The 18003-nt window shown below is 44.1% G+C and overlaps 1 protein-coding gene across 1 annotated transcript in view; it reads right to left on the reverse strand.

Moving 5' to 3' along the window:
* The window catches only part of hspa12a (heat shock protein 12A), a 90319-nt gene extending 74528 nt beyond the window's left edge, over positions 1–15791 (reverse strand). The window contains exon 1 of the mRNA XM_037687948.1: positions 15567–15791. Coding sequence (XP_037543876.1) covers positions 15567–15609 — 43 coding nt within the window. The 5' untranslated portion in view covers positions 15610–15791. The remainder of the gene's footprint in view (positions 1–15566) is intronic.
* Between the last annotated feature and the right edge of the window lie 2212 nt (positions 15792–18003).

Here is an 18003-nt window from a genome sequence, read left to right on the forward strand (position 1 = left end):
CCAGAAGCATTCAGCAAAACTGGGGATGCACTGCACACCTTTTAGGGTCATGTAGACTGTTCCCAACTGCAGAGTGGTGTCTGGTAGGAAACTGTATAGTGTGTCCTTATCTCAATCTTTTAGTAATTAGCAAAATAGACTCAAAAGTGCAAACATGCAGGCAGCAGGCAGATGTAATCCAAATGTGATTAATTAAATACAAACAAAATCAAATTTGTAGATGTAACAAAAAAAAAAACTACGACTGAAACAATATTGAGACAAGAAGTTGCAGACACTTTCGTAAAAGTATCTGACAAAGTCTATGTGAATAAAGGAAGCTTATTACCACAGCCCCATCGATACATCGGCTGGGCTGATAATTTAAGCCGATATAGGCATTTGGGGATCTATTGGTATCGAAGCCTATGCTCCTATTATGCGCTGATATAAGCACTTCTGATTTTCACCCCTAAAATGATGGGAACCAGCCGTAATTGCACAATGTATCCAGCAGAAGGCGCATGAAGACTACTTTCAAGTTATGACCGTTCATTTTAAGTTTCACTTTTGACGTTCAGCACAGACGAAGCAGGGAGCAATACTGTGTGGTGTATTTGGCTGAACAGAGCATGGCATGTTTATTTTAACTGATCTGTTAACTTTTTAAAAAATATCAATACATTTTATTCAAACCTCCAACCCGCTTGTCATTAGCTATGTGCCTCTCAAGTTAGCAAGCTAACATTAGTGTTCAGTTGCACCGCCTTCATGACATTACCCCATTGTCAGTAGTTATAGCAGCGAGTCCTGGAACTGAAAATGGCAATAGCCAAAATTCCCATATCGGTCAGGCTATACTTATTAATGCTGGGAGAGGTGAATATTGAAAAAAAAGGAGGTGAGATGATTACAAACAGCCAACAAAAAAGGGTAAGTGTGTATGTGTAAATGACAAGGCAAGACAGAAGAGCTGAGGGAAAACCAGGGATGGGAACATGGAAAACATAACCTACATGCCAAACCAGATAGTCACAGCAAACTGATAGCTAATGGCTAACGCCTGAGACCAACCTGGCAGAAACAAACAAGGTAAGTGAAAAACTGATACCACAAACTAACAGCAAGCACAAAGGAAAACACCTAAAGAGCTCCAAAACAAAGATCTAATTGTATGATATTTTGGGCAGTGTCCATTTTTTAGGACCATCCTCAAACAATCATATCACTGTTCACAGTATTAACATCTGCCTAAATATTGGTGTAACGTTTTACTACTGCATATAATTCAGAGCATTTTATTTAGACGTAATATTTTGTCATGGCTTTGCATCACAAAATTAAGTGATTTAAACTACAAACTAGTAAACAACAGCTCAAACAAAAGATTCTTACAAAAAAAAAAAGACAAAACCAACATTTAACCTGTAAAGCTTCTTTTAATCAGCCTACCAACACATCTGCTTTCCATCCTGATTTAATGAGAGGTATATTTCTACAACCTTTGCTGATAACAGGCTCTTTACAATTTCCAGTCAGCTCTGCTTCTGCTTGTTTGTTCTTCCATTTATGCCCTGTTGCCCCCACCGTAACAGACCAGACCCCAATGTTAACCAAGCTTTGCAGCAAAGTGCGATAACCAGGACAGATCAGTAAGTTATACAGTTTCTTGACAATTTGCCCAAGCAGAGATCTCAAAAGTTAGTCTAAAGAGTCATGTTCTATCTGTTGTTGTTCTGTACTTGCATCAACGCATCAATTTTCCTCATTATGTTCTAAGTTTGCATGGACAAGGTCCACGCATTGGATAACAAGAACGTGTTCAACCAGGAGTGTACATAAAGTACAAAAAAGTTGAAATTGAAAAATAAAGTCAATTGAATCAAAAGCAGTGATTTACAACCCCCCCCCCCCACCACCACCACCACCACCACCACCACCCCCACACACACAAAATCAAATCATTGGGTTCATGAACCATTCTGCCCATACTTTGTGGGTAATTTATACAATACTATGTATGTATTAGGGTGAAACATAAGTGAAACTTTCACAAAATCCTGGTGGAACACAGGATTTTTTTGTTGTATTTCTGAACAACAATCCTACAATTGTTGGCATGCCCGCATGGCAGCAGGAAAAGTCTGACCTCATCCAATTTTATTTCACTTATATGCTCTTCAAGTTTGTACAAATAATTTCACAAGCCTAATGACTCTGACTCTGAAACACACCACTGGGTTTGCTATGAAAGGATCCACAGTTCAACATTCAAGAATTTAAAAGAGATTTCTTAAAGTTGACGCCAAACTGTAGGATAATTCAGTGGCCGGTGTTTTAAGTTACTCCTAACTGAATGCTGTCTGACAGCTCTCCACCTCACTCCCACATGCAGACACCTAGATTTCACCCATCTGGCTCTCTAAATCAGGTTCTGTTCACTCTGAAGAAGCTGTCAGCAGCTCCAGTTACGACATTCCTAGATAATTCAAATCTTTTTTTACTTCACTGCTGCTCCGTATTTACATTACCAGAGGTTCTTATCCAACATGATGGACACGGCACTGAAAAGGATTTGGTGTTTTTATCTGTTATCTTTTGTTCGGGCACCTTGGAAAAGTAGGGTCACATAACATAAGACCAACAGGTAAAGCTAATCCTGTTGTTTCAGGCTCTGTAGCTTGAAATCTTACAGAGCTGATGCTGTGCTGAGACATTTCAGGAAGATGTCTAAAGCTACTCCAATGTTGCAATGAAAAGCACCTGCAAAAACAATGCAGCTGATAAATAAAAACGACTGTGTGAAACAACACTATTATAATTATTGTCAGAAAATGGTTTTAGTAGTTCAGTATTGGCCAACAGAAACATAGCAAGTTTAACAGCAAGAGACATTACAATTTGGAAACAAATAAAAATGCAATCATGACCCTTGAAATTTCACCACTAGTATGCTTCCATATTGCTGGGTTGTAACTATACTTTAAATATTACTATACTTTGTTTAAAGCAGTTAGCTTTGTAATTTTGCATTTCAAACGTAACATAAAACACAAAATACAACTAGAAAGAAGAAACATGCTAGTAGAGATGAACACTTTAGGCAAAACACTCAAATTTGTAAGTATTCAATCTTTCTTCAAATAATCAACATTTCCACATCTGCCACATTCTCTTGGTCCTCCAGCACGTGACATGGTTCATAGAAGTGGGTTAGACTGATTGGCTGAGTGGCTCTCCTGTGTTGAGCTATGCATCTGTGAAGAGGCTGTTTGATTTCTCCAATGTAGAGGTCTAGACAGTCCTCACTGCACTGGACCGCATACATCACAACACTCTTTGTGTTTGGGTGTGTTGTCCTAAGGATGTACCAGCCTCTATCTGAGAGTTATGTTGGGTTTGAAATGTACTGAGATGTTGTGTTTGGAGAAAATCCTTTTGAGTTTCTCAGATACTCTAGCAACACAAAGGATGACAATGTTTTTCATTTTCTTCTTCTCCTGGTTCTGTTCAGTGGCGTGTTTTGTAGATTTACTTGCTGACTTGACAAGGGCATAGTTTGGATATCCACATTTTTGGAAAGCTTTTTTGATGTGTTTGTGTTCCTTTTCCTTCCCTTAAAACTTATAACTTGAATCCCACACTCCTTGTTTCTTTGAATTGAGAAAGCTCCTCGGATGAGAAGCAAAATGTATTCAGTTACAAATAAAGTTCTGTTGTTTTGTTTTTAACTTTTTTGGGGGGCGGGGTTTACTCACACTAGGACTAAGGTTGTTTTCACACCTGATAGTCCGGTAGACTCGGTTCAGTTGGGGACCAATATTCATAATATTTTGTTTACATTTGAGCTGGTGCGTTTGCATTCATACTGCACTGTGCAGTCGAGTCAACCTGTTGAACCAACCTGTTCCCCCACTCACCTGTGGTGGCGCTACACCAAGAACTACTGAAAGAAACTACACAAAAACCTCTGAAAAAGCTTCTTCTTCTTCTGGAAATATAAACAAAAACGGAGTGGCGTCAAGTTTTATCGGTTTTAGGAGTTCTATTTTGTCATTTTTCAACAATGGACTCAGCATGAGTGAAAGATGAGGCAGAAGACCATGGAGAACGTTGTTTTTCACACAAGGCAGCTGACGGCGCCATATGAGGTAAGAGAAATGCGTGTTTGTTTGCCCTGCGTTGTAGTCCTCTTCCTGCTTGCGGAGCTGTGCCGGGTCTGCTAACATTCACACTGTACTCGAACCGCGCTCGAGTTTTCTTCTACCGGACCGAGACCTAGGTTTTAGCCTGGGCCAGAGTTCGCCTTTTTGTTCCGTGACAGAGTTCAATGGCGCGTTCACACCTCCCCAAACGAACCGGACTTCCTAGGCAAACAGGCTAGAGTTCGGGACAGCAGTGCTGGTGTGAATGCACCCTAAGCCTCTCCCAATGTAACTGGGTCCTGGACTTCTTAACAAACAGACACAGTCTGTGAGGCTCCACAACTTCTCCTCCACCATAAAGCCCCCAATATACTCCCGCGTACGTCCATTCACGCATACGTATGCGTGTACACCCTGAGCGGCTGCAGTCAGCTCCACAGACAAGGGGCATTTACCTTCGGGACAAATTGAGGTTGCCGATTGGTCATTTGCTGACACGCTTACTGGATTGATTGACAGGTCGGAAAAAATAAAAAAAGGGGGGGGGGGGGGAGGTGCTGGCAGCCTCAGCCGCAGCAGTGTTCTGTGTTTATATGTTGTTAATAAAAATATCTAAAAAAAAAAAAAACAGGGAGCGCTGGTCTTGCAGCCCACACATCAGACCAGCCCAACAGGAAATCTCCAGACCCTCCCACAGCCATGCTGGACCTGAGTTTATAATTCGCTCATGACAAATTCTTTCATTTCTCACCATTTCAGTCATGGCATCAATGGAGGAGGAAGAGATCACTTGCCTTTTGGCAAAAAAAAAAACAAAAGAAAAGGCCAGATCAGGGATGAAGAAGGGGAATTTAATACACTGATGTCGCATACAAAACAGTCCGTCGCCGGGCAGTTTATTGTGCGACATTGTGTATGTGTGCGAGGTCGTAAAAATTTAGCTTTGCACGACATGCCCTGCGGGGGTACGCTTGTACCTCTGTGTACATACGTGCGTATCTCCGCGTATGGACGTAGGCGGGAGTATACTGGGGGCTTAACCCTCAGCACTGGCTGCCCCCAGGGTTGTGTGTTGAGCCCTCTCCTGTTCATTCTGCTCACAAATGACTGCACACCTACCCAGCCAGGCTGTCATCTTGTAAAGTTTGCGGACGATATAGCGGTGGTTGGATGCATCACAAACAATGATGAGTCCAGCTACAAGCAGGAGAGGGAACACCTGGAGAGCTGGTGCATGAAGAACAACCTTCACATCAATGTGAAGACGACGAAGAAGATGGTCATGGACTTCAGACGGAACAAACAAACCTACCCCGCCTAAACATAGGAGGATCTGCAGTGAAAGTGATCTCCAGCTACAAGTGCAACTGAATGACAAAGTCAGCTGGGGCAACAACACTATCAGTCTGATCAAGAAAGCTCATCAGACTCTACTTCCTCAGGTGGCTGAGACAAGATGGTCTGGGAAGCTCAGTCCTCACCTCCTTCTACTGGTATGCAGTGGAGAGCATCTTGTGCTCCAGCATCAATGTGTGGCATGGAGGCTGCAGAAAGAAAAGCTTTGCAGAGAGTGGTGAAGGCTGCACAGAAGTCTGTTGGAGTCAGCCTCCCCACCATCACAGACATCTACACCTCCAGATGCAGGAAGAGGGCCACTTGCATCATGAAGGACCCCACTCACCCAGCACAGTCACTTTTTGCCCCGCTCCCCTCAGGAAGGAGGTTGAGGAGCATTAATTGCAGAACCATTAGACTGAGGAACAGCTTCTACCCTGAAACTGTTAGACTCATGAATCCCTAATCAGGAAAATCGCTGTGAAAAAAAAAATCACTTTAATGCCACTTGATTGTTGATATGTGCTGCTGACTAACCATGTTGCCAATCTCATGCTGCTGATTTATTTGATTTATTTATGGGATTAACCTGTCTAAATAAAGGTTGAATTAAGTTCATGCTGCTGTGTTCATTCGTACTCATCTGCTCACACAGACTCATGTTCATGCTGCTGTTGTTAGGCGTATTGTTTTTGTACTATAGTGTTTAGTAGGGGTGTAAATCACCGGCTTTACCACAATACGATATTATATTGATTTGTTTGTATGACAATAATATTTTTCTTGATATCACAAAGTCTGTCACGATACGATTTCAATTCTATTCGATTCACAAGTAGGGATGGGGCCGATCCGATCCAGTATCGGTATCAGCCTCCGATACCAGCATTATTTACGTATCGGATTTTCCAATCCTCCTGCCGATATTTCCGATCCATGCATGTCTGTGGTTGCGCTTCAAACTATGGACTGGATTTCCTGAACGGCGGCGTGTCTCATGAGCCCAGAGTAATAAGACCCGCCTCACATTCAGGAAATCCAGTTCATAGTTTGCAGCAGCTACAACGTGAGGACTGAGTTAGCAGCACTGTGGCTAACAGCTAACAAACTTTTCATCTAAACATGTCCACTGTGTGGAAGTATTTTTCACTAAAAACACCACAAAACAAGACAGCATTGTGCAATATCTGCAGAGCCATAGCGCCACATTAAACCGCGGTAAAGTTAGTTTTATGAAGGACATTCGAGCTCCGTGGCTTCAGCGGGGCGCTGCTCTTTGCTCAACCCAAAACAAGCGACTCGACACTGGCCAGCCGCGTCCAATCTGCCCCGCTCAGTCTGCCCGTCTCAGAGGAGGGACAGACTGAGCGCGGCTGCCCCAAATCAGACCGCTTGCTTCGGATTGAACAAAAAGACATCGCTGAAGCCACGGAGCTCAAATGTTTACAGAGAAGTTGCTAAACTTCATCATAATTAATGACCAACAGCTATCAGTTGTAGAAAACGAAGGATTTCACAGCTTGATACTTGCACCCAAGATATAGTTTACCCTCCAGGAGATATTTATCAATACAACAGTAGACAATCATAAAAAATATATGATTTGAAAATTTTATTAAAAACATAAACAGCTACATTATAAAGTGATGTAAAATACTAAAAACAGGAACATGTCTGTTGGTTTATGTCATGAACGTAGCAGATGTTTGAAGCCATTTAACATTTTATTTAATTTAATTCATTTATTCATTCATTTAAATGAAACACTTTTTTTTTTTTTAAATCAACAAAAAGAAAATATTGAATGAAAAGAGCGCAGGAAGAATAAAAACATTCTTATATCTGCCCCTTATAAAATATAAAACTACTTTAAACAATTACTTAAATTAATCACTTTAATATCCACTTTAAAGCTAGGAAGAAAAAGAAACATGTTTTGTGTTAGCAGAATTTAATTCTAACTTTAAAACTTATCCAACATTAATAAAACTTACCTCAAGTTGCCTTTTTGGACATGCATGCATATATTTGTACAAATTGTGCTTGAGAGCAGATTATTACAGCCTCATATAAAATCAATGACGATCATGATATCGGAACTGGATCGGTATCGGCCGATAGTCAGATCTAAGTATCGGGATCGGATCGGAAGTAAAAAAAAAAAAAAAAAAAAAAAGTGGATCGGTGCATCCCTATTCACAATCTGCTAAAGATATATTGCGATATCAAATGCCCATCTCATTTACATATAAATAAATTTAGAAAAACAATTCAAATATTATTTAACCATTTTATTTCTGTTATTACAGGCACCAGGCATTTAAATTAAAAAGCATTTTTTTCTTAATTAATGAAAAAATAAAAATAAATGACCTGTTCAGTATAGTCTCACATTTTTCATGTTTAAGAGCATTTTTTAAACCATCCATCCATCCATTTTCTTCTGCTTATCCGGGGTCGGGTCGCAGGGGTAGCAGCTTAAGTAGGGAGGCCCAGACTTCCCTCTCCCCAGCCACTTGGGCCAACTCCTCCAGGGGAATCCCGAGGCGTTCCCAGGGCAGCTGAGAAACATAGTCCCTCCAGCGTGTCCTGGGTCTTCCTCTGGGTCTCCTCCTGGTGGGACGTGTCCGGAACACCTCACCAGGGAGGCGTCCAGGAGGCATCCTAAACAGATGCCCAAGCCACCTCAACTGGCTCCTCTTGACGTGGAGAAGCACCGGCTCTACTCTGAGTCCCTCCCGAATGATCAAGCTTCTCACCCTATCTCTAAGGGAGAGCCCAGACACCCTGCGGAGAAAACTCATTTTGGCTGCTTGTATCCGAGATCTCGTTCTTTCGGTCACAACCCAAAGCTCATGACCATAGATGAGGGTAGGAACGTAGATCAATCGGTAAATTGAGAGCTTCGCCTTTTGATTCAGCTCTCTCTTCACCATGACAGACGTGTACAGCGCCCGCTTCACTGCAGACGCTGAACCTATCTGCCTATCGATCTCACATTCCATTTTTCCCTCATTCGTGAAGAAGACCCCAAGATACTTGAACTCCTCCACTTATGGGCAGGACCTCCTCCCTGACCCGGAGAGAACACTCTACTTTTTTCTGGCTCAAAACCATGGCCTCGGATTTGGAGGAACTGATCTTCATCCCGGCCGTGTCGCACTCGGCAGCGAACTGCTCCAGTGAAAGCTGTAGATCACGATCTAAAGAAGCCAATAGGACCACATAATCTGCAAAAAGCAGAGAAGCAATCCAAAGGCCACCAAAACGGATCCCCTAAACACCTTGGCTGAGCCTAGAAATTCTGTCCATAAAAGTTATGAACAGAATTGGTGACAAAGGGCAACCTTGGCGGAGTCCAACTCCCACTGGGAACAAGTCCGACTTACTGCCGGCAATGCGGACCAGGATCTGACACTGGTCAGACAGGGACCTAACAGCCCATATCAAAGGACCCGGTACCCCATACTCCCAGAGTACCCCCCACAGGGTTCCCCAAGGGACGCGGTCGAACACCTTCTCCAAATCCAAAAAGCACATGTAGACCGGTTGGGCAAATTCCCACGCACCTTCCAGGACCCTGCTGAGAGTGTAGAGCTGGTCCAGTGTTCCACGACCAGGAAGAAAACCGCACTGCTTCTCCTGAATCCGAGGTTCGACTATCCAACGGACCCTCCTCCCCAGAACCCCCGAATAGACCTATTCAGGGAGGCTTAAGAGCGTGATCCCCCTTTAGTTGGAACACATACTACGGTCCCCCTTTTTGAATAGGGAGACCACCACCCAGGTCTGCAAATCCAAGGGAACTTCCCCTGATGTCCAAGCAATATTGCAGAGTCGCGTAAGCCAACACAACCCTACAACATCCAGAGCCTTAAAGAACTCCGGGCGAATCTCATCCACCCCTGGGGCCCTGCCATCGAGGAGCTTTTTAACCACCTCGGTGACCTCAGCACCAGAGAATGGAGGGCCCGACCCAGAGTCCCCAGGCTCCGCTTCCTCAGTGGAAGACATGCCGGTGAGATTGAGGAGGTCTTCAAAGTATTCTTCCCACTGACTCACGACATCCCGAGTTAAACAGTGATAAACAGTGTTGGTGGTGTACCGCTTTCCCCCCTGAGACACCGGATGGTGGACCAGAATCGCCTCAAAGCCGTGCAGAAGTAATTCTCTATGGCCTCTCCAAACTCCTCCCATGCCCGAGTTTTTGCCTCAGCGACCACCTGAGCCGCATGTCGCTTGGACTGCCGGCACCCATCTGCTGCTTCCAGGGTCCCACAGGCCAAAAATGGCCAGATAGGACTCCTTCTTTAGCCTGACAGCATCCCTCACCGATGGTGTCCACCACCGGGTTCGAGGGTTGCCGCCGCAAAAGGCACGAAAACCTTGCGACCGCAGCTCTGGTAAGCCACCTCAACAATAGAGGCACGGAACATGGCCCACTCGGACTCAATGTCCCCCACCTCCCCCAGAACATGTTCAAAGTCCTCGCGGAGGTGGGAGTTAAACCTCCGTCTCACAGGAGACTCTGCCAGATGTTCTCAGCAAACCCTCACAATTCGTTTGGGCCTGCCAGGTCTGACCGGCATCCTCCCCCACCATCGGAGCCAACTCACCACCAGGTAGTGATCAGTGGACAGCTCCGCCCCTCTCTTCACCCAAGTGTCCAAGACATGTGGCTGCAGATCAGATGAGACGACGACAAAGTCGATCATCGAACTGTAGCCTAGGGTGTCCTGGTGCCAAGAGCACATATGGACACCCTTATGCTTGAACATGGTGTTCGTTATGGACAATCCATGATGAGCACAGAAGTCCAACAACAGAACGCCACTCGGGTTCAGATCAGGGGGCCGTTCCTCCCAACCATACCCCTCCACGTGAGCACTGAAGTCCCCCAGCAGAACAAGGGAGTCCCCAGGAGGTGCACTTTCCAGTAACCCTCCAAGGACTCCAAAAAGGGTGGATAATCTGAACTGCTGTTGGGTGCATAAGCACAAACGACAGTCAGAACCCGTCCCCCCACACATAGGCGGAGGGAGGCCACCCTCTCATTCACCGGGGTGAACCCCAACACACAGGCACCAAGATGGGGGGCAATAAGTATGCCCACTTCTGCTCGGCGCCTCTCACCAGGGGCAACTCCAGAGTGGAAGAGTGTCCAACCCCTCTCAAGGAAACTGGTTCCAGAGCCAGAGCCATGCGTAGAGGTGAGTCCGACTATTTCTAGTCAGAACCTCTCAACCTCAAACACCAGCTCAGGCTCCTTCCCCACCAGTGAGGTGACATTCCAAGTCCCAATAGCCAGCTTCTGTAGCCAAGGATCAGACTGCCAGGTTCCCCCCCTCTGCCACCACCCATCCTACATTGCACCCGACCCCTTTGGCCCCTCCCACAGGTGGTGAGCCCATGGGAAGGGACCCCTTTTAAACCAGTTAACTTAAAAGTGCCCTGATGACCTTTCACTTATAAAGAAACAAAAATTGATAATGAGATTACAGGTACATAACATGACTATCAATGCCGTGTTTCTTCTTCAAGTAAACGATCAAATTTGTTGTTTCCCGAGTATTTTAACTCACACTGCCAACTGTTGCATATAGCATGAGTTTGTCTGTCGAGTCGTCCTTCTGTCGGAATTCAAAATATTTCCAGTGTTGATTTAAATCCAGCAGGAGAGTGAACTTCATTATCTGTGTTTTCTGCCTCATCTGTCATGTTGCTGAGGCGGCTGCAGAGCGCAGCCGCGCACGAAAATGGTGACAGACGTGCTTTGGGAATTTCAAAATAAAAGCATATTTTAAAGATGACGATATGAATCGATGTTTTACTTTTGTCACAATATAACTGAATCATTAATCATTTAATTGATACATCGATTTAAATCAATGTATTGTTACACCCCTAGTGTTTAGCGTATTCTTCTTGGTTTAGTGTATTTCTCAGTTCATGTCTTACTGTTTTTCTTTAAAATTTATACTTTTGTTGGATGTAACTGGGACCCTTTACACAGTTTCGTTCCATCACATGTACCACATGTGATGAGAATGACAATAAAGTAACCTTGACCTTGAGACAGTTAATTAAGTCTGGTGTAAAGACATCACCAATTAATGAGCTACAAAGTAAAGATGGGCATTCTTTTAAAATATACTCTTTGTATCCATTGCTATTTATTTGATTGTTTTGAATATTTATCCCATTCTCTCCAGTTCTCAGTCCACCAATAAGCCATCATTCCAAACATAAGACAAACTTGCAGTATTTCAGGCTTAAATGTATGCCATTTTCCTCCTTAACTGATGTCTGAAAGCAGAGAAAGCAGTCCTAATACGCTCTAAGTTAATCTGCAACTTTATGATTTATGACTATTACCTGTTTTCTGATTTCGCTTTAATGCCCCCAGTGTACTCCCGCGTACGTCCGTTCATGCGTACATACGCGTGTACTGTACTGGGGGGTACGCTCGTACCTCCACGTACGTACGTGCGTACCTCTGCGTATGGACGTATGCGGGAGTACACTGGGGGCTTAACCCTCCAGCTGCCCTTGAACCAAAATGACCCACAAGGCCTCAGTCCTAACACTCAGGTGTCGTGGGTCATTTTGACTAAAAGGCAGCAAGGGGGATAAAAAACAACCATGTCCATGCAGTTGGGACTTGCAGTGAATTAAAGTTTTCTCCTCAAAGTCCTGCCACAGAAAATGTCTCTAAAGTAAACAAGGCTTTGGTAAGCAAGAGAATGTTGCTACTAATCCTGCTAGCTGGTGATCTATTGCTTTATTTTCATCGTTCCAATGGACTAAAGTAAAACTGTCGACAGAACAACTTGTGACCAGTTTTGTCAAACTATGGTAAGTTAGGAAACAATTTGACACGTCATTATCAAGTGCTGTTCAGAAAAAATCTTCTGTAATGGTCACATTATTTTGTTAAATAGTTTCTCCATTTAAACTAGATGCTTTTACTATTCGAAACTGACTGCCCATCAATATAATATATTTGCTTAAAGCACTAACCAAGGCCCAATGCTACCTTGGTACTGTGAGATATGACAAGTACTGCTCTTTTGTTGTGTGCAGACCAATCTTTTGACATTAGGGGTTGCTTTATCACATAAAGTAGCATCAGTACTCCCAGTGTAATTTCTCCTAAAGACTTGTATGTTAAATGTTCAACAGCATCCCATGGGTCATCTGATGTTTAACCAACAAACAAAAAGCTTATTTTAGCCTCCAACAGCTGTTCCAACAATGTCAGATAAATACGAATTAATTTCTTAGCTGCTTGAAGAAATTACATTTCACACAGAAATTGTCAAATCATATTTAGACAGGCTAAATAAACTTATAGTTTAGTTTATTTTATTAAACAAATAACAAGAAAGTTTATGCCCATTTGTACAGCACAAAGGAGACAGGACAAATGGAAAATGGAAGCTGTTCTGATGTTGCATCTACGTGTATAACATTTTCACGTTGACAAAAGACAGGGTGACTTTTTCAGCACTAACGATGGGCAGCAGTACGGTTTAACATACATACTGCTTTGAAATGACATTCAGTAATAAGAAAACATTACCACCCCTTCTAGGAAGACATGCTGTTTGAGGATGGCTTAATGTTATTAAGATAAAGATACTGCCCACTCCTTTTTAGCACCGGCTTCTAATTCAGTCTTCTCTCCAGACGTACATGCTGGCTTCATCGCATGTGCAGTGGCTTGTTTTGAATGTTGCACACTTGCTCCATGTGGACAGATTGATCAGACGTCACACAACTGAACTGCATTATAAGGTGTGAAGTTCAGCAACTTCAGTCATTCACAATAAGATGTGCCGAAGAGATTCTTGAACCATAAGTAAAGGAAGAGTCTAGTGATCACACAAATATTAGTTTTATGTTGCTGCAGAGACAAGTCAAGATAAAAAGACCCTTCACATCCAGTTTTGAGAAGCAAACGCTAAGCTCGGACTAGCGCCTGGATGTGCCCTTTCTGCATTCTGCAACAGTAAGCCCTTTAGCAGTGAAAGAGATGTCTACATTTAAATGTACAGTCGTCCCTCGCCATAGTGCGGTTCATTTCTTGTGGCTTCACAGTATTGCGGGTTTTTTAAACCTGTTTTTATATAGTGTGTTTACTGTACTGTACATTCATCTCATTGTCGTCTTCATCACCATCGTCAAAGTGTTTATGAGCATATGAAGTGTTTTTAGGAGAGTGGGAAGGGTTTATAAACCTATATAAATAATAAAATAAATATAACTGCGGATTTTCACCTGGGCAGCACGGTGGCGCAACCGGTAGAGCTGCTGCCTCTCAGCGAGCAGGTTCTTGGTTCAAACCCCGGTCCAGGGGCCTTCTGGGTGGAGTTTGCATGTTCGCTCCGTGCGTGAGTGGGTTTTCTCCGGTTTCCTCCCACAGACCAAAAACATGCATGTTAGACTGATTGGTAACTCTAAATTGTCCCTAGGTGTGAGAGAGTGAATGGTTGTTTGTCTCGTTTGTCTCTATGTGGTCCTGTGATGGACTGGAGACCCGTCCAGGGTGTACCCCGCCCCTCGCACAGTGATTGCTGGACATGGGCACCGGCAACCCCCGTGACCCAAAATGGAATAAGCGGGTAAAGATAATGGCTGGATGGATGGATTTTCATCTACCACAGGAGGTCTGTGGAACATAACTCCGGCAATAGGTGAAGAATCACTGTAAACAAGTGTCTGAGCTGTAGAGCTTCAGAGGACTGGACTTTCTGACAGAACCTGTTGTTTTGTCTGTGGAAATGCTTTTGCTATTTTTGGCTAATTTTGTATACGCTGTAAAATGTACTGTACTAAAAGTCAGAGCAGACTATTTCTCATTGAAACAAACGTTTTGATGAAATGTTTGCATGAGGTTTTTCAAAAATGTGGAAAACAGTAGTGAATAAAAATTGTGACAGAACTGAAAGAATAACAGGAAATTACATAGTAAGAGGTGATTCAATGCTTATGCCCCCTTAATAGAAAGTACAATGCATGTGTGAGGAAAGTGAGCAAAGTATATTTATCTGCAAAACTAGATTATGCACATTGTGACAACTTCAATTCTGAACCACTGTATCTTTGTTGAAGGCTTACAGATGTAAAAAAATAAAAAATAAAAAAAAATAAAAAAGTTTTAAAGCTGCATTATGCTCTTTTTTATTGCTCATTTTTTAATGACAAATTTCAGGTATGTACCGTGAATTACTTTGCAGTGCATGTAAATCCAATCTCTGAGGCACCCAGGGGCCTTGCATAACTCTGGACTGTTGCCAAGCATCCTGAGAGTTAGTCTGAGCATCTCCTGTGAGGGACAGACTGCCACAATCAGTCATTTATATGCTCTAAATGCCCTCATGGCATGTAATTAATCTGACCACGATGCGCATGAAAATGCAAACACTAACACAACATGTATGTTACTGTATGACTAACTGTGTATTATAACACGAGAAGTTCAGGTAATATCAGCTGATGATGCTTTCTGAAAGCAAGCAGCAGCAAAAAGGTTCAGCTGATCTTCAACTCAGCCCAGAGCTGCAGCAGCCCGTCCGGTCCGGTTCGGTTCGGGGCGAGTGATGAGCAGCGCTGCGTTACAGGAGGAGGTGCTGCAGACTTTACTGCAGCGTCACACAACTCCTGCGGGACGAGTCATGTGACCAGTGTCTGCACCGTTAGGGAGCAGGGTCGTGTCTGTGAGGCAGCAAACACGCTCTGCCTCCCGGTCCCTAAACGCACCGTCACGAACACGAACTTTTATCAAAGTTTCGCCTTTTTAATCAACGTAGAAGGAGCAGGCCAGAAGAAGGCGAGGTCCTCCACACTGCGGCTCTGTCCTTGAGCCCAGACACGAGCCAACAGCGTCCCTGCACTGCAGCAGAGACGAAGCAAGTTCGTTTTAAAGCGAAATCCATTAAAATGTACAAAAAAAAAAAAACCACTTTGTGCCCTCACTTTAATAGACATCCTGAAAAACCGGACGGTTCGTGAATGCGACACGGAGTTGAGCGCGAAAAGGGAGGCGAGCGTGCATGCGCATTAATTCCAGTTCAAAATGAGCCGAGTTAGTCAGAGCTCACTCACCTGTTATGATCTTGTCCGTGGCGGCGTCCGCTTCACTCGTCATATCCCGCAGTTTCACCTCCTCCCGAGCCTCCTCTCCGACACAGCTGCACCAAGCTATCTTCCTGCTCCAACGAGTTCCCCGGGCAGAGAAGAACAGGATAAAACGAGCTCCGCGGCGCTGGTTCCGAGTCCCCTTTGACCTCTACACACTCGGTCCCTCGTCATTTACAGAAGAAAAGCATTTGAAGCACAGGAAACGGCTGGAGTGTGGGGGAACGAGGAGGAGGAGGAGGAGGGGGCAGCGGATGATGGGATGTTGGACCCCAGACTGCCCGCCCCGCCCATCGCCTTAAGACCGTCCGAGCCAAGAATGCAGCCTGCACATTACAGCACGCACGTGCATTAATCCAGGTAGAAAAATCCACCAAAGACAAGTCAGGTCCTCTGGACGGTTTATTTGTGTTGAAGCGTTTTGTCTTTCATCAGAAGACTTAAACAACAGTCCAAGGAGCTGCAACAAACTCAGTTTATAAATAGCGCCTTCACTTAGTGGGTCAACCAGATGGTGCTCAGGTGGTGTCTGGAGTCCACCCTCTCCCCCACTCACTCATTTGATGCAGTCATGGCCAAAGTTGTTCAAAACATCCTGATTCATGCTAATCCTAATCTTAAAACTGTCCAGAGGACCTGATTTAACTTTGTTGAATTATTCCACCTGGATTATTGAGCATGAATGGATTCGGGATGTTTTGAACCATGTTGGTCATGACTGTCTCAAATGAGTCAGCGGGAGAGAGGGCGGACTCCAAAAACCACCTGAGCACCATCTAACTTGTTGACCCACTATTTATAAGGCTGAGGTTTTTACAGTTCCTTGGACTGATAAAGTATTTTGGGTGAAAGATGTTGGTTACGTACTGTAACTCCAGATTCTATGAGTATAGGCTTCGCCCTTTAAGGCTGTCGCTGGTGGGTTTATCCCGTCATGCAAAGCATTGCACTGAAAAAATTTAATCCACGCCCACCTGTTGTGTGGGCCCCACCCGGTCTGTATAAATTACGTTAAGAGCGGGTAATCGGCTCCCAAATAGCTTTTTCTTCAGCCATTTAGGAGCCAGTGAGGCCTGACGCTTAAAGGGCTACGCCTATACTCATAGAATTTGGGGTTATGGTACGTAACCAACGTTCTATTTCATATAGGTTTCGCCCTTTAAGAGCTGTCGCTCGTGGGTTAAGGGCAAAGCATGATGTAGTCTCTGCCTCACTGGGTCCATTCGAGCACCATAAAAAGCATCCGCTTGCCCAAAAAACATCTTGTCACTCAGCTCTCTATGTGCGTAAATACGGGTTGCGTTATTACACGCACCATGCACAGACGCGCACTGCGTAGTTTACGTGTTTCGAGTGCATGAACGCCCCGGAAAGTTTTCAATGGGAAAGAGGAGAAGCTGAAAAAGCCGTGAACAGAGCAGATCCACGGCTCTTCAATATGAACAGATTAATAATAAGTGAACTGATTATTAATCAATTGAACTGATTGATGACAGGAGTCATGAACTGATTAGAGTCAGAGTTTCTTTATTGTCATTCGCACCTCATGTGGTGGAGCGAAATTATGTACACAGGGTCCCAGTTACATCCAACAATAAAATGTACAAGAAAAACAGTAATAACATCCAAGATATGAACTAAGAAAAACATCAACTAAATATACACTAAGCAATCATAACATAAAAACATTGAACATCAGCACAAACGTGAACATGAGTCTGTGTGAGCAGATGTGCACGCATGAACACATCAACATTGAAACAGATCAGCAGCAACATGAAACAGATCAGCAGCAACATGATGTGGTTTTTCACAGTGATGATTCTGGTTAGAGATTCATGAGTCTAACAGCCTCAGGGTAGAAGTTGTTCCTCAGTCTAGTGGTTCTACACTTACTGCTCCTCAACCTCCTTCCTGAGGGGAGTGGGGCAAAAAGTGTGTGTGCTGGGTGAGTGAGGCCCTTCATGATGCAGGTAGCCCTCTTCCTGCATCTAGAGATGTAGATGTCTGTGATGGTGGGGAGGCTGACTCCGACAGTCTTCTGTGCAGCCTTCACACTCTCTGCAAAGATTTCTTTCTGCAGCTGTGCAGCCTCCATGCCACACGTTGATGCTGAAGCACAGGATGCTCTCCACTGCACACCTGTAGAAGGAGGTGAGGACTGAGCTTCACAGACCAGCTCGCCTCAGCCGTCTGAGGAAGTAGAGTCTCTGATGAGCTTTCTTGATCAGGCTGGTGGTGTTGTTGCTCCAGCTGAGGTTGTCATTCATGTGTACACTCAAGTACTTGTAGCTGGAGACCACTTCCACCGCAGATCCTCTTATGTTCAGGGGGGTGTAGATGTTTTTGTTCCTTCTTGTAGATGAACATATCCTGAGATATTCACCTGATTAAAACGGATTCT

This window comes from Nematolebias whitei, chromosome 1, assembly GCF_014905685.2.
Source record: "Nematolebias whitei isolate Nwh7 chromosome 1, NemWhi1, whole genome shotgun sequence".
Lineage (NCBI taxonomy): Eukaryota > Metazoa > Chordata > Actinopteri > Cyprinodontiformes > Rivulidae > Nematolebias > Nematolebias whitei.